This window comes from Arachis ipaensis, chromosome B3 (genome assembly GCF_059453495.1).
Source record: "Arachis ipaensis isolate K30076 ecotype BB chromosome B3, ASM5945349v1, whole genome shotgun sequence".
In the NCBI taxonomy this organism is placed as follows: Eukaryota; Viridiplantae; Streptophyta; class Magnoliopsida; order Fabales; family Fabaceae; genus Arachis; species Arachis ipaensis.
This window is the reverse complement of record NC_142438.1, coordinates 12290883-12318135: the sequence shown is the minus strand read 5'-3', so window position 1 is coordinate 12318135 and position 27253 is coordinate 12290883. Positions and strand designations below refer to the sequence as shown.

The following is a 27253-nucleotide window of genomic DNA, read 5'->3' as shown; positions in this document are numbered from 1 at the left end:
AATCTGGATCCGATTGTTGATGAATGGACTGACCTCCTGAGTTCGTGCTGAAAAGTGGAAGGCTGGAATATCGCGACTTCCCGAGTTATGGTGTTGGAGAGGGGGAGCCACCATCAAAAAGGACTCCGACGCTCAAGTCAGAATCCGTACAGATGGCAGTAAAAGTGAGAAAATCGTGACGTACCTCAGAGAGGGATAGGACCCTCCCCTTATATACTCTGTACCTAGGGCGGGTCCCACAAGAGCAAACCCGCCTTCTAGAAAGTTTCCTTCCCCCCAGCTGTCAGGTGCCTTACTGGAGGGGTGGAAGTGTCGGGTCGACCTCCTGATTCGGATACTATGCGCCCGTCGGGTCGGACGCTCGGGTCGGGACATTGCGCTAACTGCGTCGGACCGGAACAAAAATAAAAAAAATTAAAAGACTTTTTAAACAGGTGACTAAATAAAGTAAATTATTAAAACTTGTCTATTATAGTGAATTTAGTGATATGTTTAACTTTCAAATATCTTCCTCCTATTATTTTTGTTGAATAATTATTTTAGATATCTGAAGTTGGATGTGTTGAGAATCAAGGATGAGACATGTGAAATATTTATATTATTAAATATAAAATTTGAATCTTGCTAAAATGTATTTTAAAGATATATTTTAAAAATATTATAAAAATATTTTAGCAAAAATTATTAAATACATAAAAAATTAATAAATTATTATTAAACTCATAAATTAGCTAAATCCATATAATTAAAGTAGATAACTAATTTAATAAGAAAATTGACTAAGCTTCATAATAACATAGATTAATTACCATATTTGGCAGTAAATACTCCAATTCCTAACAATTTTTCTTCAAACAAATTAGTTTTCTAACAAAAAGAATTTCATAAATTGTTATGTTAATCTTTTAGAATATTAAGAAAATTAATTCCTAATAAAATGAAAGAATAATTTAGTCTCTTTTTTAAAAATGTTTGGCAATTTAATTTCTCAACTATATTAATTTTTAGAAAAATAAAAAAGGCAATTTATAATATGTTTTTTTGGTCGCTCCATCTCTTTCTTGAGGGAAAAGAAAAAAATTCCAAGAAACTATCGGGTACCCGACCCGGACAAGATAAGACCCCCCATAAACCCTAAAACCCTACAAACTGAAACTGCACACCTTCCCCTGACTACTCATTACGAGACGGTATGCGTTTTTCTCTCAATTTTCTTTTCGATTCCTTTCTCTCTTGTCTTTTGATCTAACTCATTGTTGTTTTGCTTTTATGCCCGTTACATACTTGTACTTTTTCTCCATCTGAATCTGATTTTTTCTTTTTGTTATTTTAAAACCCTTTTTGATTGATGTAGTTCTATGTATTGGTTAATTTCTTAGCTAATTGGTGTTTGTGTGTTAGGGTAGATCAATATGAATAACATGAGGGTTCCAAATGTTCCTGGTGGAGGGCTTTCTGCTCTGCTCAAAGTTAGCATCTTTGGTGGTCTTGCTGTGTATGGAGCTGCAAACAGCTTGTACAATGTTGAGGGAGGGCACCGAGCTATCGTCTTCAATCGCATTGTTGGTGTCAAAGATAAGGTTTGTTTCATCTTCAATCACTGTTCAATTGAAATGTTTGTGATGTGTTTTGCAACTTGCAGCACTTGTTCCATTCTGAAAGGGTATTCTGTGGAAGTATTTTGTTATGAATTTCTGGCTTGATGTAAAGTTTTTGTTTTGGGAACATTGGGAATGAACTTGAAGCTGTTTTGCTTGTCTTTCATGTTTTATGTATCATCTCTAGAGTCATATAGGTTCAAGGAAAGATTACAACCTGGGTTTGATCTAGCAACATAGTATTTTACTATTTGTCGATGTTGAGCTGGGATAACAGGTCGATTCAGTTCATGATAAGTATAAATATTTGGCTCGGCTAGTCCTTAAATGCTTGCTTCTGAGTGAAGCACGGAATTGTTGGAACCCTGTCTCTCTTTACTGTATGCTTCTGTTCAGTTTTCATGTCACATTCAACCTTCTAGGGTTGAAGGTGAAAAGCCTTATGGTAGACTAACAGTCTTCTTGTGAAGCATGAGTCAAAAACAGTGTCAATGTGCTTCTGTATATCTGAATCAGTGTATTTAAAAGTCCTGCATATGGTAAACTGGTTGTTATGTATCAACAAACTATGCTTGTCTGTAGGTCTATCCTGAAGGAACACATTTTATGATTCCTTGGTTCGAGAGGCCTGTGATCTATGATGTCCGTGCACGACCTCATTTAGTGGAGAGTACATCAGGAAGTCGTGATCTCCAAATGGTAAGTCTTTTCCTTTGCCCTCCTTATTTGGTGTTTCATGAACATGATCCTGCAGTGTGCTTGAATATAGATGTGGTTGTAATTAACCCTGTTTTGCCCTTTTCACATGGTACACTTTGCTCAGATTCCTTTTTTTTGAACTAATTAAGTTCTTACTTCATTAGTTTATGCCTTAATGGAGGGTTCTTTTATTTTCCCCTCCAAGGCCTCCCTATATTTTGTGTAGCATACTCCACAATTTTTTGTACTTTGTGTTCCTTGTTTCATGCATATTTATCTTCCTTTTTTCGCCAGGTGAGAATTGGACTTAGGGTCCTTACCCGTCCTCTACCAAGTCATTTACCAACAATTTACCGAACCCTGGGTGAGAATTATAACGAGAGGGTCTTGCCTTCTATTATACATGAAACTCTGAAAGCTGTGGTTGCACAGTACAATGCCAGTCAGCTCATTACTCAGAGAGAGGTGAGTATTTGTACACATTCTCTTCTCTTTTCTGATTTATATCTGATGCACTGATTGTTAGTTATATGATCTTCACTTCTCAGTTGCAATTTGTATTCTCGGGAATTAAGTAAAGTAAATTTACTTTTGATTTAATACCAAAGTGATAGTACTATCTGATTATTAATAAAACATACTATTTTACAGAATGTCAGTAGAGAAATAAGGAAGATCTTGACTGAAAGGGCCTCCCATTTCAATATTGCATTGGATGATGTGTCAATCACAAGCTTGACATTCGGTAAGGAATTTACAGCTGCAATTGAAGCTAAGCAGGTTGCTGCTCAAGAAGCTGAGAGGGCTAAGTTTGTGGTAGAAAAAGCTGAACAGGACAAAAGAAGTGCTGTTATTAGAGCACAGGTAAAATAGTTGGCGCAATCTTATGTTGGGACTGTTCTTACTTAGTATAATAGTTGGCTTCCATGCTTTAGTATTTCTGAATTGCCAGTTATTATACGGCTATACCAAACCATACAAAGTCTGAATATCATGAAAATTAAACAACAGAGAAGTAGTCCTTTTCAACTTGATTCTTAGTCCTTTTTAACTTGATTCTTTTGTACATTTTAAAGGCTTATTTTATTTTTTCCTTAAACAGGGAGAAGCCAAGAGTGCACAATTGATTGGTCAAGCTATTGCCAATAATCCTGCATTTATCACCTTGAGGAAAATTGAAGCTGCAAGGGAAATCGCTCATACAATTTCAAATGCTGCTAACAAGGTTTACTTGAATTCAGATGACCTCTTGCTGAATCTTCAAGAGATGAATTTGGAGCCAGCGGGGAAGAGATAGTTGTGAGGTTGAGTTCACTTTTTCTCGTCTATCCTTTTTTCTTTGCGGCTTCATTAAACCAAGCTGTTAGGGGAAAAAATTGTGATCATAAAGTGTACCATGTGAAACAAAGGATGTTCTCTCAGGTTTTCAGTACCTGTATTCTTGAACTGTCTCTATCTTGTGTTGGATGTCAAGGAATTACTTTTTGTTTATTGTGGGATAATGATTATGCTGTTACTTGGTAATTGGCATGGTCCTGTGTTTGACATTTGCCTTTTGACCAGAGTGGTTGGCTTTATATTTAGGATGCTTATTGAGGCTAAAACTACAAGTACCAATAATTGGTTTCATCTACACCATTGAGATAGTAATAGTTAGTTGCCTAATCCTCAATTGTGGTAATATAGAGAATGGTGCAAAGTATTCTGTAATAAGTAATCTAGTTTCGGCATTCATTTCTCTTAATTTTGCATGCTTATTTGACATTCTTTTTTGGGAGGGACAATTATACATATTTCTGTCAAATCAAATCCTGCTATTAAGGTAATTCCGAATTTTGTTTTTCTTAAAATATTTTATATTCGAGTTAACTACGAAGGGAATTAGTAAGTCAAACACTTATACTGGGTTAAATTCAGTTCCAGTCAAATTTAGTTAGAGCGTGCTTACTTTAAATAGTTAATAGAAGACAAAATAGAGTAATATCAAAAGTATTTATTTAAAATCAGAAATTGCTTCATAAATACAGTGAATAATTATCTCAAAGAAAATTGAGTGCAAGGAGTTCATTCTTTGTTAACTATATCATCGTGTGAAATTAAATAATTGGGCGAGTTTCACCAAATCTGTTAGGAACAGTAATGCACAAGAAAATAATAGGAAATTTGATTGGAGTCCAATCAATGGTTTAACAAAAGCAAACGGTAGATGAATGAATGGATAAAGAAGAATGAGCAGTGAGATGGTTGAGATGTTCTTCTGGAGCGAAAGCAGCAGTAACCCTAATTCGATTCAATTTCTGCAAAACCAATCCAATAATAATAATCTGGTACTCCTTTCTGGCCCTCCTTCAAGTGGGAAAACCTCTTTGATTTTCCAGTTTGCATTCAACGTCGCATTACACTCTTCCAATTCAAATGTCATCTTCATTTGCAACGGCCACAGGTTCGATTCCAAACCCCCTTTTCTCTCTCAGGTAAACTACTCACAACTAACAACTACCAACTCTCTTTAATTTGAAACCCAAATCCACCTCCTTCATGCATTCTTTTTCTTGAATTTCAGGGCATTGATTCATCTTCTGATGTCTTCCACCGTATTCAAATGAAGTATGTGAATGATGATCAGGACATCAGGAACTTCTTTGCTGCCTTCCACCTGTTTGATACTTTGCCTGCTGCTCTTGTTATCGACGATTTCGGACATTTCTTTGACAACAAGTAAAGCTCCCTCTTTCTCTTTCATGTTTCCCATGCACAATGCCCTATGGATTTAATTTCTATGGATTTGACCTTAAAAACATGTTTTATGCATACATCCAATCATGTATTACCGCGATAACGAAAGTGTTCAACACGAAGATGTTAATAGCCAAAAACTATTAGGTAGCATTTGGTGGAGAGACAGAGACGGAAAGATCGAGACGGAGAGACAAAGACTAAGAGACAGAGATTAAAATAAATCTCAGTATTCTGTTTGGTGTAAAGTGGGAGATAGAAATTGAAACAAGAATAAAACTCTAATTTAATTTGTACAAAGGGTAAAATTGGAATTAATTAATTGAAATGAGGATATTTTAGGTATAAAATGTTATTAAAGTTTCAGTCTTCATCCCTAAAAATTTTAGGGACAGAGACAAAAATTTTAGTATCAGTCTCTGAATCAACAAACATGATACTGAGTCTCAGTCTCCCAATCTCTGTTTCAATACCTCAAAACAAACGCTACCTTAGATAACTTGATAGTTGATATGTTTGACTAAACTACTTAACATAATACTTGTCGAATCTTAAGAGTCACACGAACGCAAACATCTGAATCGACAATGTCTATTTGGTGTACTGTGTAACAAATTTAGTAACTGATATAGTTAATATTTTCCATTATTTTGGTTTGGTTTTAAATTATGTGAAGGAGTTGCCAACAGCGTTATTCTAATCCTCGAGGAAGAGAATTAGCAATGGTCAAGACTCTAGCCTTATGCCACAATGCAATCACTTATGCAAAGTAAGTATTGTTATTAGTATATGCTGCCATCACTATAATGTTGTTGGAACAGCAGGGAATGTTACAACTGAATAGAATAAGGTTGTTTTTTCATTTTGACAATTGAACAAGGAGTAACAAGATATGGATGAATGATATGCTTCTTTTTCTTCTGGCAGTCAAAAAAGTTCTTGCAAGCTTGTCCTATCTGATACTCTTACACACCATGGTGATTCCCCAAGGTTTCAATTCATCTACAACAAATGGGTACACACCACTTTTACCATTAAAGGTTGTTGGTTATCCATTACTCCCTTACCTACATTTAGATTCCATATCATTGTTTTTTTTTAAATGTCATCTTTCTTTTCATGTGTGTTTATCAGCTGATACACGAGTGTACTAACTAGTTGTCATTGGTATTTTTAATTATTTGTTATTTGGTGTTGCAGAAGGGGATGTATGTGGATCATTTATTCTGAAAGAGAAGAATAGCAACACAGGTAAGAATAAAGCTGCAAAATATTCCATAGCTCTTCAGTATCTGGCCTTAGATGAAATTGTAGAAGATCAAATAGAATAGCACATAGGTTACGTTATTCGTATTCATTTTTGTTTAAAAATTATTAAATGGATTGTAGGATCATATGAGATGGGTCTTATACCCATTCAACAGTTAAAAAAAATGTTAACTGTGTGTACGAGATAAAATGAGTATATTTTTCCAAGTAATAAATTTACCTGTTCAACAGTTACAAGTGATTGATGAGCTATGCTGTGTCAATACAGTTATGTCTATAATTCGTTACACTGAACTTGGATATCCTGCATGTTCAATGAAACCCTGTGAGTGTGAAACTCTGTTTTCAAATATTGGTACCTTAAAAGGGGACCTCTGCTTCTAAATTATGAATTAAAATGCTATTATTGTGTTTCTGAAATGTGACACTTGGTAAAAGAAACAACAATAGTAGGTGTTTAAGCAGTACTTATCAGATTAGCAATTTTGATTAATTCTTCAATTTGATCAACAGAATTTCTACGAAAATCTTAGGATTTGCTAAGAGTGTGCTACACTGCCCAGATTTTAGTTACTAGAGAGTTTTCAGACACAATTGGCAAGTGACAACTTTAGGTCAACCTGTTTTAATGTCTCCGTTGGATTTCTTATTTCTCAAACTCAGGGGCCATGCTAAGAATGAACTAATTAATATGGGTTTTGCAGCTCAATAATTTTTGGGCACTTATTAAGATTTCTAAAGTGAAAATTAAAATAATACAAACCAACTTAGGTTGATCGAGTAAATAGCTTGCTCGTTTGGTTAAGCAAGTGTCAGAAGTTTGAATCCTGCTTTGTACATATAATAATTCATTGGCTAACGACAAACCCTTAAAAATATTAGTGTAATGAAAATATTTAGTTTGAAACATGTGATTAGACTAGATGCTTTAAATCTAATCTTAGGGTTCCACACTAAGTAAGTAGTACATTTAGTTTGAACAAGCTAGGCTGAACTATAGGGCAGGTAAAGTGATTAGCATTTAGCAGCATCTATAAAGAAAGATTAGCTTCTTGTAGAACCCTGCATAGATAGGTATTCCCCTAGTGCTAGTGTTTTTATTGTTTTACTTTTAAAAAATTATGTGGTTGAAATTTGAAGGTAGTGACACTAGAGTAGAACTGGTGGCAAGTGGCAATTACTAATAATATATGTTGGGCCATTGGAATCATATTTATGTTCATAGCTCCGTCATGTCTATGATTTTGATGATCAGCATTCAGCAGCAGTGGCACCACTGCATTCAATACCCTAATATTTTGGTTTGTGTAAGTGTCAATTTCAATTCAATGAGTGTAATTTTGGTATCCATCTTTCTTGGGAATAAATCAGCTACTGTTTGACAATTGTATGAGCCGTTCTTAGGAAGGAAATTGAATAATGTCTATAAGCTAATCATATTTCTACCTCTCCCATTTCTAATGAAACATATAGCTTATTACTAGCTACTTTCAAGTTTTGACAAAATCCATTATTGGCGGTTGGTTTATACCAATAATTTAAACATTTAAGTAACAAGATTTTGGGCAACACAATGTATCTTATTTATTTATTGGTATTATGTAGTTGTATCATATTTTTAAGAATAAAAATGTTATCTTCGCATAAAAATCAATTACTAAATCAGTTACTATATATTTATATATATTTAAATATATTAATTTATATATTTTTTAACTAAATAATTAACTGTTAAAATAATTAAATCTTCCATTGTAATATAATTAAACCTGTAATGATAAATAATCAAACTTATTTATCATAGTATAATAATTTTTTTTATAAAATATCAAATATGTATTATATATATAATAACTGATTAGTTGTTAATTTTTAGTGTATTTGTAATATGATTGTTTTAAGAATGTATTTTGGTATATTATTAGACTATCAAAAATTCTAGATTAAATTATTCTATTAGTTTTTATAGTTTTTTTTTGTAATTAAGTTTATATATTTTTAAAAAAAAATTAATTAGATTTTTATACTAATTTTGAATTTGTAATTATATCTTTTTTAATAGTAAATGTTATAATTCATCTTACACTATTATTAAACATGTTTCAAAATATTTAAACGTTTTGGGAACAGCAATAATATGATTATAAATTTAAAATTAATATAAATACTCAATTAAAAATTTTAAGGTATAAAAATTCAATTTCAAAATTATTAAAATGATAGGAAGTAATTTAACCTAAAATCTAAGGATGCACAAATATTATGACATGGACAATATAGTAACATAATTGTTTTCAATGAAGCTTTTGTGTGACTGAATCACTTGTAAAAGCATATAAATTTGCTTGGAATTGGAAGAAGCAATGGAAGAATCTAACAGATGGCAAACCCCATTTTTCTGATATTCCATCAAATAGGTGACTCATCTTGTCCTCTACATGTCACAATCTCAACCTCCTAAGTGTCAATCAAGAAAAAAAAAAAACGGACATTGTTGCCAAACTCAACCTACCCTAGTAAGTAGTAACCCAAAATTTTTCCTTCTAACTAGTCATCTAGTTTAGTTTACTTAACAAACGTTTGCAGAAGATGACAACATGCGAATTTTAATTTGCTGTCTTTTTCGAGGTTCTTCTACTTTATCAGAGGATAAATTAAAACTAATCTTCATATACACTATTCAGAAGATTATTTAAAAAAAAAAAAAAAAAACAAAAAATTGATCATTATTACATTATATGGAGTACAGTACCAACTCGGTCCCTGTGCATTTCCCAAAATGACAAGACGACCCTTAACCAAAAACACGTTTCATTACGGTCCCTGACCCTGTACTCCGTCTGCCAACCTGGTCTTTCTGTCAGTTTTCTGGCGAAAACTCGACGAAATTGCTGACGTGTCAGGTTAAAAAAATGGACAGGGACCTAGTTGTCTCTAAATTTAAATTGGTTAGGGGTTTATTTGTCCTTATTATTCTTTAAACAATATTTTTAATTATATTTTTATTCATTATATTAATAATCTTTTTTTAATAAAGAAGTACAAACTAATTAATAAATTATTTAAATTTAAAAATATCATTTATTATGAAACCAAATAAATAATTTTTAAATATATAAATAATAAACATTAAAATTCAGTTAATATATTAATAATAAGGGTAAAGTATATTTTTTGTCCCTGAAGTTTGATAAAAGTTTCAAAAATACTCCTAAGTTTTATTTTGTTTCAATTTTGTCCCAAAAGTTTTCGATTTGCATCAAATATACCCCTGACGGCTAATTTTTCAAAAAATTTAAGACCAATTCAACAACAATTTCATAAGAACAACCCTCAACACAAACAAATCAAGCATAATTTTCATGCATTATTGTTAGATTGGTTTTAAATTTTTTAAAAATTTAGCCGTCGAGGGTATATTTGATGCAAATCGAAAACTTCTGGGACAAAATTGAAATAAAATAAAATTTAGGGGTATTTTTAAAATTTTTGCCAAACTTTAGGGACAAAAAGTATACTTTACCCTAATAATAATAATCCTATGATATACTATTAGTATTATAACTAATGAACACATTATTTGATATATAGTAAATTTTTTTTTTAGAAGTAACAAATTTAATTTTTTATCTCTTTAAACTAAATTAATAATTCTATTATGTTTTATTTCATTTAGTATTAGTAGCCTACTCATAGTGTATTTTAGTGTAAAGATATCAAATAGAATTATTAATTTAGTTTAAAGAGATAAAATTAAATTTGTTATTAGTCAAAAAAAATTTACTATATATTAAATAATGTGTTCATTAGTTTTCACTTTATTGTAAAAATTAGCTAGATCATAATACTAATAGTATATCATAGGGTTATTATTATTAATGTATTAACTGAATTTTAATGTTTATTATTTATATATTTAAAAATTATTTATTTGGTTTCATAATAAATGATATTTTTAAATTTGAATAATTTATTAATTATTTTGTATTTATTTATTAAAAAAAGAATATTAATATAATGAATAAAAAAAATTAAAAAATATTGTTTAAAGAATAATACGGACAAATAAACCCCTAACCAATTTAAATTTAGAGACAAATAGGTCCCTGTCCATTTTTTAACCTGACACGTCAGCAATTTCCGTCGAGTTTTCGCCGGAAAACTGACAGAAGGACCGGGTTGGCAGACGGAGTTCAGGGTCAGGGACCGTAATGGAACGTGTTTTTGGTTAAGGATCGTCTTGACATTTTGGGAAATGAACAGGGACCGGGTTGGTACTTTATTCCATTATATGATCAAGCTTTTAATGACCAAATTCAAATTTACTTAATATTTTAGTTAAGTTTTATTAGCATTTAATAATTTTTTAGAATAGATAAATAGATCATTTAATAAAGTTTAATTGTATGTATTATCAAATGAAATACATTTCATTACCATAAAAAAAGTTTAGAAATATTCAATTATATATTAAAAGTATTTAATCCGAATTCTTCAAAATCTTATATACTCCATACTATTCTAAGATTAAATAATAGAATGAGGCTATTTTAAGATTCAAACTTGAAAGTATGTCAAAACTGATTTCATTAGTAATTTTTTTGGTGTCTTTTCATTTAGTAATATGATTATTAAGAGTTTAGCAATTGAGTTTAAATTAGATGCATTCCATTCATTTAAACGCATTCATAACCACAATACATTGAAAAGAATTTACCCAAAATTCTAAAATTTTATTTTAAAAATATCAAAACTCAATTACAGTTATTTTTATATAAAATTATTAAAATTATTAATTAAAAATTATTAAATAATTTAATATATTTAATTAAATTATTATTTAATAATTTTCAATTATTACTTTCACATTAACATAAGTTTTCAACCCAAAAAATATGCATTGAAGTTAATTCACTGAATCTAACCTAAGTTCAAATACAGATGCATATTTGTATTAATTACTTTCTAATGAAATATGGTTGACAGACACTTAATGACAACAAATTAAATAAATCAAACTTCAATATCAATCAAATGTATGTGTACACAATTCATACACAACTCAACAAATAAATAACCTCATAAAACTAGTTTTATCCATAAAAAAAATGTTTATCACTAAAAGTGCAAACAGTCATCACAAAAAATTAGCAGATATAAACAAAATAGCGAACGAATATAAGTGATTTATATGAACAAAAAAATTATAAATAAAAACAGAAAGGTCACACACACACCACATCAGTTCCTTGTAAAAAACGCATCCTTTTGTGTGTGTGTGTTTTTGGTTTGGGTTCGGAGTGAGGCTCGGTTGTGGACTTTTAGAAGATCAAAGATAATATAAGTACTTTGACCTTTTTACCCTTTTACCCTTGTTCTACCCTCCATCACCCGCCACTACAAAAGTGTAGCCCCCACTTCCCAAGTTCCAACCTTTTCCTCTTCTTCTTTCTCTCTCTCTACCATAGTTTGAGAAAGTTCTCTTTTTTTCTCTTTGGGTGTGTTCTTTCTGCCACCAAATTAAAAGTCCAAAGTGTTATATAGCACTTAGTTCCTATATGATAGAGCAGGATCAATAGCTCACAAAAAACACAAAGAAGAAATTTTGCAAAAAGAAAAAGAAACAACTAGAATCTCATCATCATGGTTAGTACTTTATTTGCAGTACAATAGAATTTACATATATAGTACTATCAACAATCAATGCAAAAGTATACAATTTAAAAATGGGTTTTTTCTTTAAAAAAAAAAAATCAACCTTTTTTTATTAAATTTTGGGTTTTGATGAATCTATTGAATTATTCACTGACTTTGCATTTTTTTTTGTAAATGGGTATAATATGGAATTTAGGGGGGTGGATTCAATGAAGAATATGGAAGAATAACAATGGAAGAAGAAGAAGAGAAGAATAAGTGGCCACCATGGTTGAAACCACTTCTGAAAACAAGCTTCTTTGTTCAATGCAAAGTCCATCAAGATTCTCATAAGAGTGAATGCAACATGTATTGTTTGGATTGTGTTAATGGTGCCCTTTGTTCTGCATGTTTGGCTTCACACAAAGATCATAGAACAATTCAGGTAATTAGAAAATTTTGGTCAAACCCAAAAAAAAATTGGTCAATGAATCTACCATGACTCAATCTGATTCAATTCTCAAAATATTTAAAGTATTTTGGTGTTTGTTAATCTGATGTAGTTTCTTGTTCTTGCATTGTTATAAGATCCAGTTCCCTTTTGATATGCACAAAATAAAATAAAATAAAATAAATCTGTCTTGGTTTCATCGTTACCCGCACGTGCCATTTAATGCTGAGTATGTTGCAAACTCCACAAAAGTCAGAGTTTTAGTTGCAAAATTTTGCACTTTAGATTTTGATTTTTTTTTTTCCATAATTCCCAATTGAATAATTGTTTATATTGCTCAATTTTGTTGTCCACTGGTTCAGCTTGGTATAGATAATAGCTTGATTTATTTTTATTTTATTTTTTTGGTATTATTTTCTTTGAGCTAGAATAAATAAAAAATGTGGATAATATCCTCTGATGTAGATTTTTTTTTTCAATTTGTTTTTTCATATTTAATTTTGAAAGATAAGGAGGTCTTCATACCATGATGTGATAAGAGTGTCTGAGATTCAGAAATTTCTGGACATAACAGGGGTCCAAACCTACATTATTAACAGTGCCAAGATTGTGTTCTTGAATGAGAGGCCTCAACCTAGGCCTGGAAAAGGTGTCACCAATACCTGCCAAGTTTGTGAGCGCAGCCTCCTTGATTCCTTCAATTTCTGCTCACTTGGTTGTAAGGTACAATCCGATCTTATCGTAACTGATCCAAAATATTTCTCATTTTAATGTTTGATATATTCGATATATATTCATAACTTAACGTGTATTTAGATGTACTGTGTGTTTTGAAGATGGTGAAAACTCAGGTACAGTCGACTTTGCGTGAAGTTGATACTTGAGAGCCGTTAGATGATTTGACTAAATTTTCATCTAACAACTCTCAGATATTAACTTCACGTGAAGTCAATTTCATCTGAGTTTTCAAAGTTTTAATACATTAGTTAATTCAATGTATCCGAATGTAAATTCAAGATACATATTGAGTTAAGGATATATCAGATTTTGAAAATGATCGATATTACAAAATAAAGTGAACAGCTTTTTTAGTTTCTGAATACTGTTGATTTATTTTTAGTTTCAAACATTTTTGTTATTTGAATTTAGTGGGAAAAAAAAAATTCACCAACCAAACCAGTGTTAATATTTTGTTGTAACATAGTTGGTGAGCATGATTTCCTAAATCTTTGGAAATGTTGCATGTAAAGTCACATAAGAATATGAAGATGATGAGCATTGGTGGACATAATAAAAAAACCTCTTCAAGTTTTCAATTTTTTTATTTAGATTGTTGGAACCTCCAAGAAATTCAGGAAGAAGAGAATGTTGGGGGAGACAGATGGTTCTTCAGATGGAGAAGGGTCAATGAATGGCATTGGCAATGGAAGTGCTAGGAACAAAATAATCCAAAGTTTTACGCCGTCGACGCCACCGCCGACGGCGGTCAACTACAGAACTTCTTCCAAGAGAAGAAAAGGAGTTCCACATAGATCTCCAATGGGGGGAGGACTTCTAATAGAATACTAAAAATGTTACACTACATTATTATTATTATTATTATACTTGACATGTTTGGTTTTTCTTTTAGGAAGCTCTCAAATCATGGTTCTGTTCGAACCATGTTTTGGAGCTAAAAAATGAAAAACCAAACATTCTTTATACTGAAAAGAAAAGATATAGCATGTGGTGTCCTAAGAAAATATGCTTTGAATTTTTACATAGTTTTACAATGCCTGAGCCTTGATCCATGAGGCCGGTGATGGGAACTATTATTTTATCTTTTGTATAGAACAAGAAATAGGATGAAAAAAATGAAAATTACCCCAAGAAAAAAGGAAAAAAAGAGAGGGAAATTATGTGTTAGAAAGGAAATAATGATATATAGTATATAGTGTAGAGTAGGGAGTATTTTCATGTTGATATATAAGAATGGGATTATTGATGCATATATGTTTTAATAATGTATTATATGGTTAATGTAAATAGTGGCTTGTAGAAAGGAATTTGTATAGCATCAAAATTAGACAAATAATAAAAGGGTTATGATGATGATGATGATGATATTCCTTAGCTTATTGGGTTTTGTCTTTTTTATCCTAAAAGTTGAAAGTATATTTGTTTGTGTGGTGTTCTGGTGGATGGATGAGTGGTTAAACTTTTAATTTTGATAATCAATTAGCTTTTGATATTTTTATCTTTTTTTTCTGCTTTTGAAGCTTCATGACCTTCTCATGAAGTTAATGGAATAAATCAAGTGTGATGCATATAAAGTGCATTCGTGTGTTTGCTTCTTTTCCAAATCGAAGATTGAATTATGAACACAATGTACTTTTAGATTAATTAAAAAAATAATAATAAATTACTATTTCCATAAAAATATTTTCATGTGATTTTTGAAAAAAAAAAAAAGAAAGATGGTTCTTTTTATAAAAGAAAATATCACACAAAAAAATTATGTACAAAATATTCTCTACAGATTTAATAAAAAATTTTATTTTTTATTGATTTATCCTTAAATTTTTTTACTTTAGAGTTTATGATTAAGACTTTATAATTTGAAGAAAATGTTAGCATTAATTAAGCTTATCCTATTGTTTAAGTTTCCTTTCCTTTTTTTTTTCTTTTTTTTTTCCCTTTTAACTTCTAGGTTAGGCTTCCATTTTCCTGCTTTCCATGGGTCAAATGTATTAGGTTTGGATTAAAAATCTTTTAAGGCGGTTCAGTTAGATACGTACATTTTTTTTTATTAATGTGACCTTTTTCTTATATTTATGTGATCTTAATTATTGAAGAAGTTTGGAAATTTTCATTTGACATTTTTCCCCATCTTTTAGGCTGGTTTAATTTGTGCGTCGTTTTATTGGAATGTTTGAATCCATGTAAACGTTAATATGTTTCGGGAAAAAAAAAGGATATTGTTATTTTTTAAAAATTAATTTGCTATTAAAAATGAAAAAAATAAAAGATAAAAAATAAAATATTCTAAATTTTAAATTATCAATTCTATTTTTAAACTCTAAATTTTAAATTTAAATTAATGATATAAAATATAATAAATAATAGATAAATAAAATTTATTTAATTAATAAAGAATAATGCAACACTTCTTATTTAGCAAAAATATTTAAGACTGAACTATGAAAGTGAGTGGAGTTAGAAAATTTTTTTAGGAAGGTCAATACTTCCGAGCTAATTTTAAGAAAAAATATTTCTTTAACTTATAAAATATTATTTAAACATCAATAATTTAGTGTGGTGTGGTGTAATTATTCATGCATGAAAAATGACGATGTTAAAAATATCATGCAATACAGATACATCTAAAAATACGTTGAAATAAGTTTGGTGGATCTTAAGTAATAATAAAATAAAATCATATATATCGAGAATTTGTCACAAAGATAGCGGTTAATAATAATAATAATAATAATAATAAGATAAAATTAAAGTATTAGTAGCATATATATAAGTAATAATAAATAAAACAAATCAAAGCTAAATATTTTTCCTTTTTAAAGTTGATATCGTTACTTTATCAAGAATGAATAATTCAACATTGTGCAATAAATTGTTAAAAAGGGTGACTATACAAATTAATGCTTATAAGTTTGATCTCAATCCACAAATGCTTGATTATGAGATTCCCCCACTTCAACAGTAAGATTCCTTTACTGAAACTATTTCAATCATTACAACCATTATTAAAAAAACCACAACAATGTGAATCAAATGAAACTGAACATTGTACTTTGAAGAGGCAGGGAAAATTTGTACAATATATGATGTGGTTTCACTTTTTTGTAACGTCTATGATTAAAATAAATTAATTTAGTTTTTAGTAAAAAAATGGTTCTTAATCTCCGATAATCATAATGAAGAAAAATGTGAAAAGAAAAATACATTATGTAAAGAATTTAAACTTTTTGAAAATTTTATTTAATTAAATTTTGTTATATCATTATAAGTATCTAATTTTCACAGAAAGAGAAAAAAAAAAACAACTTAAAAGCTATATATTTGTATAATCCTATGCTTATACATGAATCAAAATATATTAATATTAATATACTTGTAGCAGTATCACTTCCGAATCAATATACAAAGCATTCCCATAACTTTTGTTAAAGAATAAAGATATATTATAGTGGATGTGAATTTTATATCAGTTTAATTATAGATTTAATATCATTATAAAATATGAGACCTTCATTAAATTAATTTTTAAAAGATATAAATATAAATCAAATTACTCATTCTATTAAATAAATAATAACATATCACATATTATTTTATAAGATATCATTGTACATGATAATAATCATATATATTTTTTTATTATATTTTTTAATATTAATTTGAGGCGTCTAATATTTGAAAATTAAATTGACACATATAAGATCTTTAAATGGCATTTTAAGAATTAATCCTTTAATTATAGTTATTAAAAATGAGGGGAAATTAAAAAAAAAAAAAAAAAAGAGATAGAATTTTGGATGGTGAAGGTAGATGTGAAATAATGGAGATATTGAGGGGTATAAGTGTAAAAGTAGGTTTTTGTCGCTATTATATATATTTGCGGGAATCCTTACCGGTATTACCGGTAAAGCAAGCTAACCTAATCTATTATCTGACCCCACACTCCGCTTCTCCGCCGCCTCACCAAAACCCTCTTCATAACCACTTTCCAAAAATATTTTTTTTTAAAAGAAAAAATCCAATAAAATCACAGATATCCTAAGTATTATTATTAGAGGTTCCATTAATCTGCTATAAATAGATAGGGACTCGCAATTATTTTCACATTCATAAGATTCGATATCCAGATTTCTACTACTTAAGATTTAACTATTTATAACTTGTAATTAATTTTAGATTTAATCATTCTCTTCATTTTTTATAATTTTATTAAATTTATAGTTAAATTTTTTTTATTTTTTAATTAAATTTTAATATTATTTTTAGTTTTATAATTAAATTTTTGTCAATATAAAAATATTAGAGATAATAGAATATTTTTTATAAATTAAAAATATTTATAATTAAGAATTTAATTAGATATTTGACTATATATTTTTTAAAATGAATATTTTATTAATTTTAATATTTTTAATACAAAAATAATTTAATTATAAAATTAAAAATAATATGAGAATTCACAATTTTAAATAAAATTATAAAGACGAATATAATAATTATACCTTAATTTTATGTTGGTAGATAAATTATAAATATATGTTTAATTAGCTTTGAATATGTAACTATATTATATATAGTTTGAAATTCAGAATTTGGAAAAGGTAATAAACATATGATATTTGGAGGACAAAGTTACGAATTATAATATTGATTAATTAGTCAATATCTAGCAACATCTATAATTTAATTAATCTCCATTATTATTAGCTTATGTAATAATTAATTAAAAAATATGTTTTGATTTTTGTTTAATCCATTAATGACATACTGCTACTAGTAGAATATGCAATGCATTGTTTTAATAATATTGTTACGTGGTGCATTATTTTCAATCAAATGAATTGAAGTTTAATAGTAGTTTAAGAAAAGTATTTGGTTAAACATAAAGTCTACTTCAACACGAACATTGTTATTGCACATCACTTTCCTTGGTGCTTGGGTGCTTCCTTCCTCCCAATCACATCCTGACACGTGTCCTCAATTATTGCACATTCCTTTCGAGTTTCAACCATCAATTTATTTCTTAATGAACCAAAAACCCTCATTGCGCCGTACTTTATTCGAAGCATTTTCGAGCATCAATAATAATTTGAATGAAAACAAGAATATGATGCTGATGACACGAATGAACAACCTTGCTATATATTTACTAATATCTTCTTCTTATTATTATTAGGGTAAATCAATATTTTGGTATTCTAAAAATTTTGAATTTTTTTTTTTAAATTTACATACCAAATGTCTTATGCAATACTAATGAATCTCCTTTGATATTGTTATCAAAGATAAATTAGTTTCCATAAATAGCTTTGGAATTAAAGAAACAAATACGTAATCATTAAAATATATATAAAAAATATTTACAAAATATGTTGATCATATCAATTTGATGAAATATATTAACATTATTTCTAACATGGTATGCTAAGCATTTTTTTTTTTTGGTTTCTTACGATATTTCTCAGCCTGACAAGATAAGGACTAATATATCGCGATACTAAATTCTATTTAAGGGTTTATCGTTGGCCAATGAATTGATGTATACACAACGCGAAATTTGAAGCCCTACCACTTGATACGCTAAGCATTTACTTAGTACTATAATATAATTTTATATAAGAGTTTAATTAAAAAATTATTTTTTTTTCAGCTAATATCGACTAATATTTTAAAATTATTTTTTATTTTAAATTTCAATCTTAAACTATCAATTCTAAATTATAATTATTTAAAAAAATAAAAATAAAAAGTAATTCTACAATAAAGTCTAATATATATTATTGAATTGATGGTGAGGGAAGGCAAGACATTACACAAAACTTGTGCCGACTAATTTGCTAGAAGAGGTGAAGCATGTCATCAGCTTCTTCAGGTGTTGTTAGAACCTCTTTCATGAGCCTTGATTTCATTCCAGTCCTTATTGTTTCAAAGGAATTCATGAAATAATGATGATGAGTGTGAGAGCATAGAATCAAGCCCATGAAATACTCAAGGATTTTATGGGTATCAAATCTTTTTCTATTCCTAAAAATAGACTAAAATGTAGTTAATTGCTTTTGCCGACTAATATTCTTTTTAGGATTATATTATAACTTGACTCGTCTATTTGTTATTTTGTCTAGAATCATATGACCAACAGTTTGCAATTAATATATAGTTAATATAGAAAAAAAATAAAGAAATCAATTAACTAAGGTTTGGTTTAGTAAACTTTTTTAAAAATGTATTTGTGCTTTAAAAATGTATAAATTTTTTATTTTGTATTTAGTAAATAAAAAAGATTATATACTTATAAGTCGTATTTTTGAAAACGCTAAAATAATTTTTTTTAAAATTAATTTGTATTTATCAAAATTAAAGAGTCTAATATAATGTTATATATTAATATATTTTATGTATATTACAATATTTTTAAATTTTAAAAATTATTTTATCAAATATAATTATTATTTATATTTATTAAAAATTATTCTTAATTCGATTTACCTAACATAAATGTTATAACTTTTACAAAGATTTTTTTTAAAAATTAATTTTAATAAATTATTTTCGAATAATAAAAACTTTACCAAACCAAAATTAAGGATATACTTTTTCTTTCTCATTTTGATAAAAGAGTAAAAATGATGATATTAATTACATATTAGCTAGAAAAGTGTTAGTCAGCTATACATTTTTTTAAAAGAAAATTATACTATATTATTACCATAAAATTTTGTAGTCCATTTAAATTATTTATAAAATCACCAATATTCGTTCATTATCTCTTCTCACAAAGTTAAAATATATTGGATATTGCCATAATTTTTTAGTGAATATTATTAATTAATTATTTAGTGATAGTATAATAGTGAATTCTTACAATGTATGAACATTAATAATTCTTTGTATTTGTGTATTTGAAAAGATATATCGATAAATTATTGAAGTGTTTTTATGGTGGTGGGTCGTTGATGTGGGGACAAAGAATATGACCGAGGCCTATGTTGTATGTGATTTTGGAATAACATTTATCAAAAATTGTATAGTCAATTGGTTGTACAAAGACGAAACCAAATGAACCAAACCTATGTGTTTTCAGCATTTGGGTCTTGCCGTTTGCATTGCAACTTGCAAATTATGTTTGGGAAAGCAAAATGTAATTGACAGCACTTATTAATAATATATCTACATACACATACATAAGGATATGGATGCAAATAATTATTAATAATTTAAATATCCAACCTACTGGATCTGATTGAACTTGTATAATATCTTCAGCTGTTCAAAAATGATTATTATTTCTCTCAAATGTAAATGGATGTTATTGCACGATATTCATTAAAGATTAACTTAAATTTAGAAATAAAAAACCTTCGCTCATTTTAGCATTATTGAGAATTTTTTAGTCTTTATTTTTTATTGTTTTAGACATTAAATGCAATGAGTAGTAGTCCATCTTTGGAGTAGTTGAGGATAAGGACAATATAATATATAATAAACAGTCCAATTATTTGTGTATTTTTACATTTATAATGGGATTATTATTATTATTATTATTATTATTATTATTATTATTATTATTATTAAAACTCCGAATATATATGTAGATTTTTTAAAATTATGTCATGGGAAGCATAGTTTTAAAAAATGTGTAAAAAAATTAACAATGAAAATAAAATTAAAACTGATTTTAAACATTATAAACAAATTGAATCAAATTAAATATTATAAATAATTTTAAAATGGTTCGGAATGTCAAATTTATTTTGGTAATAGTTCTAATAAGTTATATCTAATTTAGATTTTACAGCATATCTTTAGCAACAAGGTAACTTTATCTAAAAAAATGTTACATTAGGTACAGACATTAAAGTATAAAAAGTATGCATTAACCACAAAAAACATCTCCAAAATATTCTGGTGACGATAAAAATGATTTTAGTTTTTGTTATTGATAAAAATATTTTTAATTAATTTAAAAACGTATTAAAATTATCTATTCGTAAAGATAGATGCGGTATGTTAATGTTTTAGTAATGGAAAAGTATAGGGAAATAACGAGAATATTAATGTAAATAATAAATATGTTGGATGTTCAATTCAATAGGTATGCAGATGATTATGTTGATTATTCTTAATTGGATGGTTATTTCTTTTTTATTCGATTTACTTATACACAGTTAATAATGGCTGGATGTTCAATTCACTAACTGTGCATATGGTTATCCTAATATTAAGGTTTATGCGGTAATTTAGAGGTGGAGTATTTTTTACTTTATTGGGTCAATTCTAAAGCTCATTGTTCACATTGTTTACAAAAGTTATTGTCTACCTTCAAAAGCCGTTTAGTAAAATGTGGCAAATAAAGTGACTTATGTGGCAAATGGAACAATGACGTGGCCCGCACCCTCTTCTTTTATCTCTTCCCAAATTTCTCTCTGTTTTCCCCCTTTTCTACTCACCTATTCTCTAATTCACTATCCGCAGCACCTCTGTCAGTCATGACAGAGCCGTTGACAAACCAACACCTCTTCTTCTTTTTTCATTTTTTGCACTCGTTTTTTTTCTCTCACATCCTAACCATCAACACAGCCATCAACACTCTCATCCTCACCTTATAGAACCTTCTTCTTAACAAAAAAAATTCTTAATTTTTTAAATCTTAAATTACACTGATTCTTAACAAAAAATCCTCAAATTCTTAGATCCCAAATTACCATATTTTGTTGAAGTGCTTGTATAGAATATTGCGAAGAAAAAAAGAAGACAGTGATGATGGAACTACAAAGACAAAAGAATCAATACTGCTTTTTCAATTATAGAATTCTAATTCCCAAATAAAACACGACCTGATCTGAAATTATTATTCTCTCAACCTCCATCCCTCCACTTTTAGGGCACCATAGACACCGTTATTGCCAAAAACTATTGTACAACGGCTACAACACAACAATCATCAACAACAAATGAAAAGCACATAAAAAATAAGAGAAGATCTAAGAATAAAGAAGATAGAAGAATGCAATGGAGGATGCATGAGTCAACGTCGACAACACCAGCAAGAACAATCCCACGTTCTTTGTCTCACGTCTCACTCTTTCCAATGGCCTGCCTCCGGCAAGCTATTTCTCCCTTAGAACCTCGTGATGGCAGCAGTCTAATCGGCACTAGCGGTAGACGAGGCACGGCTACGACGAAAACAACCTATTTTGTCATTTTTAGCAAATCGATGGTGGTTCGATATTTAGTAGTCTGGGAGCGAAACCTAATCCTCTGTGCGAGTACCAGTTTTCTAAAAGTGTATCAAAGTATCTTCTATTAGATAAGTATTGATAATAAAAGTAAAGAAGATTTATAAATTGGTAAAGGAAATGTAAAGGATAAAGTTTTTAAAGACTAAATGTGCAGAAAGCAAAAAGGCTTGCATTGAAATTTAAAAGAAAACAATGAAATGCCTTTGACTGAATCGAAAGACTTTGACATAGAAATTTGAAATGCAGACGGATAAATTGAACAGTAGAATTAGAGAATACTTAATAGATAAATTCACTTGAAATGTTTAACTTTACAGAAAAGTAAATTAAAAGAATAAAGAAGGTGGAAGGAACCCTACAGAAAAGTTACTCGATTGCAAACTCAGGAATTTCCTGGGATGTGAGTGTGCTTGAGTGTTTTTTTTGAGTAAAAGTTCCAACCCTTATTTCCTATTACTTCTTAGTATTTATAGGCTAATATTACATAACTAACAATTACTTTACAATTAATTATAATTAAATACGAAAATACAAATTTGAATTGCAATCACTATTGGTAACCGTTTCCGCCGCGTGATTGTAGATATTCCCCATAATTTCCTCGTGTGAAAGAAGCTACTAACTCTCCCGCTTCCATAATTATTCGACCAGCTCATCGAAAGCCTCACTCGATCTTCTCAAATCGAATCTTCTACTTCGATCAGGCTCACTCAATTAACAAAATAATCGAAATCCAAATCAATGTCGATCACTTCCAACCTCATGCTCATACATTTATCTTTTCGAGAGACCCTACCTAACTCATTCTGAATCAATTCATTCTGATCGAGAATATTTTTCGATCAACAAATTGCCCCCTTGGATTAATGTGGTTGCCTTTGATAACATTATCGAAGAATAAGACACTTAATCCAAAAAATGTCAGTTTTCAAATCAGTAATAATTGTCATTTAAACTCCCCATTACTATTGATCCACTCGGCACGTCTTCCAAAAACTTGTTATTTCTCTCTCCCACTTCATCTTCTTCACGAAGTTACCTTCGTTCGCATTCCTTCCATAATAACGGCTACAGTGATACTTTAAATTCATCACTTTTCTCCTTTGTTCAAATCTTTTCGAACCTCATTACTCTCTGAATTTTTTCTATACCAAGAATTTTCTCACAAAATCTTCAACCTTCATTCTCCCTTTTTTCCTTGACAATGGCGGGTTCTTCTTCTCATGCCACTACTCAAGATAAGGGTAAAGGTCACGTAGTAGCACCACCATCTCCACTAGCTCTTCGTATTCTTAATCAAATCAATGATGAAATCATTGACGATCCCCATCTACAGGTCAATGATACCAGAATCCTAATCCCCTTTACAATCGGTGCAGATACACACTGTTTTCTTGGACCGATTGAAACTCTTGAGAGGACAAATAAAAAACTTTCTTTCTTTCCTAATGCTGAAGGGGAAGATTTATTGATAAACCAAGCTTTTAACATTTCTCACTTCATCAACCAAAAATCCTTCCGAGATAATCCAAAAATCAATCCTCGAGGGTTTGATTTCACAACTTGGTACCAACGCTTCGAACCCACAAAGGGTGCTATCTGGGGAGCCCTAGGAATACAAGAACTGTTAAGGCTTTCTCACTTTTCACTCACTACATATCCTTGGATGATTGGAGCAGTGACTTGTTTCTGGAACAGGACTACCAACAACTTCCACCTTCTTTGTGGAATTATCGGAATGTCTCTCCTCGATGTAGTTGCTATTACAGGACTCCCAATAATTTTTTCAGATTGTACCATTGACATGCAATCTCAGCATCAATACAATGTCACCTTTAACACTTCTTACAGTGAATTTATTGTCCACAACATGAATAAAGATGGTACAGAAATCACTGATAGTGAACATATAACCGTTTTATTCTATGGGCTAAATACAATTTTATTCTATTCTTGAAGTATACAAATGTCAAATAATTTTAGCATATTTTTAAATTAATTAAAAATATTTTTATCAAAAAATTAAAATTATTTTTATTAGCACTATAATATTTTGAGACGTTTTTAGTGGTTAACCCTAAAAAACATACAATACATCCCTTGAACCCTTATAACCATAGGATCTGTTTACTTGTTTTCCCCTAATGACTTCCCCACATTTTTTTCATACAATTCTAACTGTATTCTAGCGAAACGACGATCTCATTTTTGCAACATGCAATTATGTAGCAATAAACACACGTTTATAATTCCTAATAAATAATAACCACACCTAATGTACATAAATAAATAAATAAATAAAAGTTTAATTACTCTGCAGCAGCCTGCAGGTCCCTATAATTTTATCGAATTTTTAATTAGGTTTTTATATTTTTTTTCTTTTTAATTGGATCTTATACCTTAATTTTTTTTCAATTAAGTCCCTGTCATCAGTATAACGTTTGAGATAATAGAATATTCTTGATAAAAAAGAATATTCTTGTCATTTAGTTGGAGTGGCTAGGTGAACTAATCTAAATTTTTTCCAAATACCCAAAGAACCCCTCGCATTGCATTCCTAAGAAAAAAAGAAACCCTAAGTTGCTCTCGTCTCCTGCGTCTCCTGCATTGGTCCGTCAATACATCTTCCTATCTTGCTCAAATCTTGCGATACATCTTCCTATCTTGCTTAATTCCGTAACCCAAAACAAGAAAAAGGAACCGTCAATTTATACATCTTCACAAAATTAAACTATTGCAAATCACACTTTCACACTTTCACAAATCACACTTTCACAAATCCCCCATTGAAAGCAGAATCTATTTAATAAAAACAGAGGCAGAATCCATTTAAAGCAGAACCATCACAGCAACAACAGTCAACCAATGCTATATTTAAAAAAAAAAAACATAAACATCAACTTTTAAAACTAAAAAAAGGAGGCTTTTATTTGTCACCTACTTGCAGAAAGTTCGAGTGCAGGGGGGTGGAGCAGAGACACAATGCAGTGATGGGAGGCCAGGCGCTCGGAGGCTCGGCAAGGTGCGGCGCGGTGACTCCAGGCGAGGGGCTTCACCGCGAGGGACGGAGACGCCTTGGCCGGACAAACAGTGGAAAAGACCTCCGACAACAACAACGCAGATGGGCCCAGCGCAGAGGAAAGGCGACGGAGAGCACACCAGCAAGCGTCCGTTGCAGTCGATGCCAGACACAGACGCCGACGACGGACCAACGCAGGAGACGCAGGAGACGAGAGAAACTTAGGGTTTCTTTTTTCTTAGGAATGAAATGCAATGAGTTCTTTGAATATTTGGAAAAAATTTAAATTAGTTCACCTAGCCACTCTAACTAAATGACAAGAATATTTTTTTTATCAAGAATATTCTATTATCTCAAACGTTATACTGACGGCAAGGACTTAATTGAAAAAAAATTAAGGTACAGAGACCCAATTGAAAAGAAAAAAATATAGGAACTTAATTAAAAATTCGGTAAAACTATAGGAACTTGTAGAGTAATTAAACCATAAATAAACCCACATTTATGAATTTTTTTTTTCGGATCAAGTTTTTGGACTTGCCACCCAACTAGAGTCGAACACCTCCACTATTTACTTCTTTCAGTCCTGCTTTTGAGAATATTTGTCTGCCCAAAAGTGAAAAGCTAGCGCCCAATCCAAATTGATTCTAAGGCCCAATAAAGATTGATCTGTCGTGTTTATCTTAGTTTGAGCTTAATTAATTACTTATGCTGATTGTTTCACCCAAAAAGCAAAAAAAAAAAAAAAAATTATGCTGAACAAAGATCTTCAACTAAATTTAACTTACTTAATAGTTAAATTAGTTCTTGAAAAATAAAATATTCTCTAAATTTATTTTTAAAATGTTTTATTAATTAACTTAATTTTTTAAAAATTACAAATTAATCATATTTGTTTTTCAGTTACTTTACTCATAATTTTTATTAACAATTAATAATATAAAATATTAATTGATAGCGTACATAACACCTAACATGTCAATTGAACGCTGACTAAATATATTTATGAAAATTTATTAATTTAGTCGCTAGATCATATTGGGAATAGAGTTTATGTATTTAAAAAAAGACTAAATTAATAAATTTTCATAAACATATTTTGTCAATATCCAATTAGATATATCAGGTATTATATATATTGTCAATTAGTGTTTTACAATATCAATATTTAAAAAAAATATATTAATAGAATGACTAAAAGACAAATATAATTATAGACTAATTTAATTGAAAAAATTTTTCAAAGACAAATATAAAAATTGTCTTATTTTTTTATAGACTAATTTGACTATTAACTTATATTTTTAGAATTCCAAACTCATTTCACCTCCAAAGTGGATTTCAGATTATGTCTATAGAAAAATATATAACTAAACATTTTTTCATTATTAACAATTCTTGGAGTTTTTACTTACAAAAACTATCAAAAATAATTATTGTCCTATTCTTATTTAATATTATTAATACAATAAAGCTACGCGGCCAACTATTTCATTGATCAAGTTTTAATTAAGTTAGATACGAATGCGCCTCTTTTTTCAACGTGATTTTTTCTTCGTCTTTTTCATTCTCTTATTTGATTTCTTCTTATCCTTCTTTTTTCCTTTTTATCATCCTTCATTATCATTATTGACGTCGGTTTCTTCTATATATATTATGCAAAACTACTAAACATACAAAATTTAATGCAAAATACAAAAAATTTGATCTACAGCAACAAAATGTTGGTACATAGCATAAAATTTTTTAAAAGACTACATGTCCAGAATATTAAAACACCCAACTAACAAAATGCGCATACCATATATTTTGGTACAAAACACAAAAAAATTTGGTGTACAACACATAAATTTTTTAAGGACCATATGTC

General features: G+C 29.4%; 3 protein-coding genes across 4 annotated transcripts; all 3 read left to right on the top strand.

Annotated features, from left to right (window-relative positions):
* Positions 1-1092: 1092 nt before the first annotated feature.
* On the top strand, positions 1093-4024 carry LOC107629616 (prohibitin-1, mitochondrial). 2 transcript variants are annotated; one of them, XM_016332439.3, is made up of 6 exons: positions 1093-1190; positions 1402-1580; positions 2181-2297; positions 2592-2762; positions 2949-3161; positions 3400-4024. In XM_016332439.3, exons 2-6 carry the CDS (start codon positions 1413-1415, stop codon positions 3592-3594), a joined length of 864 nt encoding a protein of 287 aa, XP_016187925.1. In that variant the 5' UTR covers positions 1093-1190; positions 1402-1412; the 3' UTR covers positions 3595-4024. The 2 variants fall into 2 exon arrangements, with proteins under 2 accessions (XP_016187925.1, XP_016187924.1); XM_016332438.3 differs by having other exon boundaries at positions 1134-1190; positions 1407-1580.
* Positions 4025-4320: 296 nt separating this feature from the next.
* On the top strand, positions 4321-6554 carry LOC107634184 (tRNA dimethylallyltransferase). Its single transcript, XM_016337755.3, has 5 exons — positions 4321-4771; positions 4861-5015; positions 5710-5802; positions 5961-6073; positions 6234-6554. Exons 1-5 carry the CDS (start codon positions 4526-4528, stop codon positions 6362-6364), a joined length of 738 nt encoding a protein of 245 aa, XP_016193241.1. The 5' UTR covers positions 4321-4525; the 3' UTR covers positions 6365-6554.
* A 5122-nt stretch (positions 6555-11676) lies between these two features.
* LOC107629615 (protein RGF1 INDUCIBLE TRANSCRIPTION FACTOR 1) lies at positions 11677-14504 on the top strand. Its single transcript, XM_016332437.2, has 4 exons — positions 11677-11948; positions 12154-12381; positions 12895-13110; positions 13717-14504. The coding sequence occupies exons 1-4, from the start codon at positions 11946-11948 to the stop codon at positions 13954-13956; spliced, it is 687 nt and encodes a 228-aa protein (XP_016187923.1). The 5' UTR covers positions 11677-11945; the 3' UTR covers positions 13957-14504.
* Positions 14505-27253: the final 12749 nt, after the last annotated feature.

Excerpts from the sequence above, each read along its gene's own strand:
- LOC107629615 (XM_016332437.2), top strand. Across the intron at positions 12,382-12,894 it reads AAGATCATAGAACAATTCAG|ATAAGGAGGTCTTCATACCA; the intron begins GTAATTAGAAAA and ends TAATTTTGAAAG. Across the intron at positions 13,111-13,716 it reads TCTGCTCACTTGGTTGTAAG|ATTGTTGGAACCTCCAAGAA; the intron begins GTACAATCCGAT and ends TTTTTTATTTAG.
- LOC107629616 (XM_016332439.3), top strand. The coding sequence starts at position 1,413 with ATGAATAACATGAGGGTTCCAAATGTTCCTGGTGGAGGGCTTTCTGCT. Across the intron at positions 1,581-2,180 it reads TTGTTGGTGTCAAAGATAAG|GTCTATCCTGAAGGAACACA; the intron begins GTTTGTTTCATC and ends GCTTGTCTGTAG. Across the intron at positions 2,298-2,591 it reads GAAGTCGTGATCTCCAAATG|GTGAGAATTGGACTTAGGGT; the intron begins GTAAGTCTTTTC and ends TTTTTTCGCCAG.
- LOC107634184 (XM_016337755.3), top strand. The coding sequence starts at position 4,526 with ATGAGCAGTGAGATGGTTGAGATGTTCTTCTGGAGCGAAAGCAGCAGT. Across the intron at positions 4,772-4,860 it reads AACCCCCTTTTCTCTCTCAG|GGCATTGATTCATCTTCTGA; the intron begins GTAAACTACTCA and ends CTTGAATTTCAG. Across the intron at positions 5,016-5,709 it reads GGACATTTCTTTGACAACAA|GAGTTGCCAACAGCGTTATT; the intron begins GTAAAGCTCCCT and ends AATTATGTGAAG.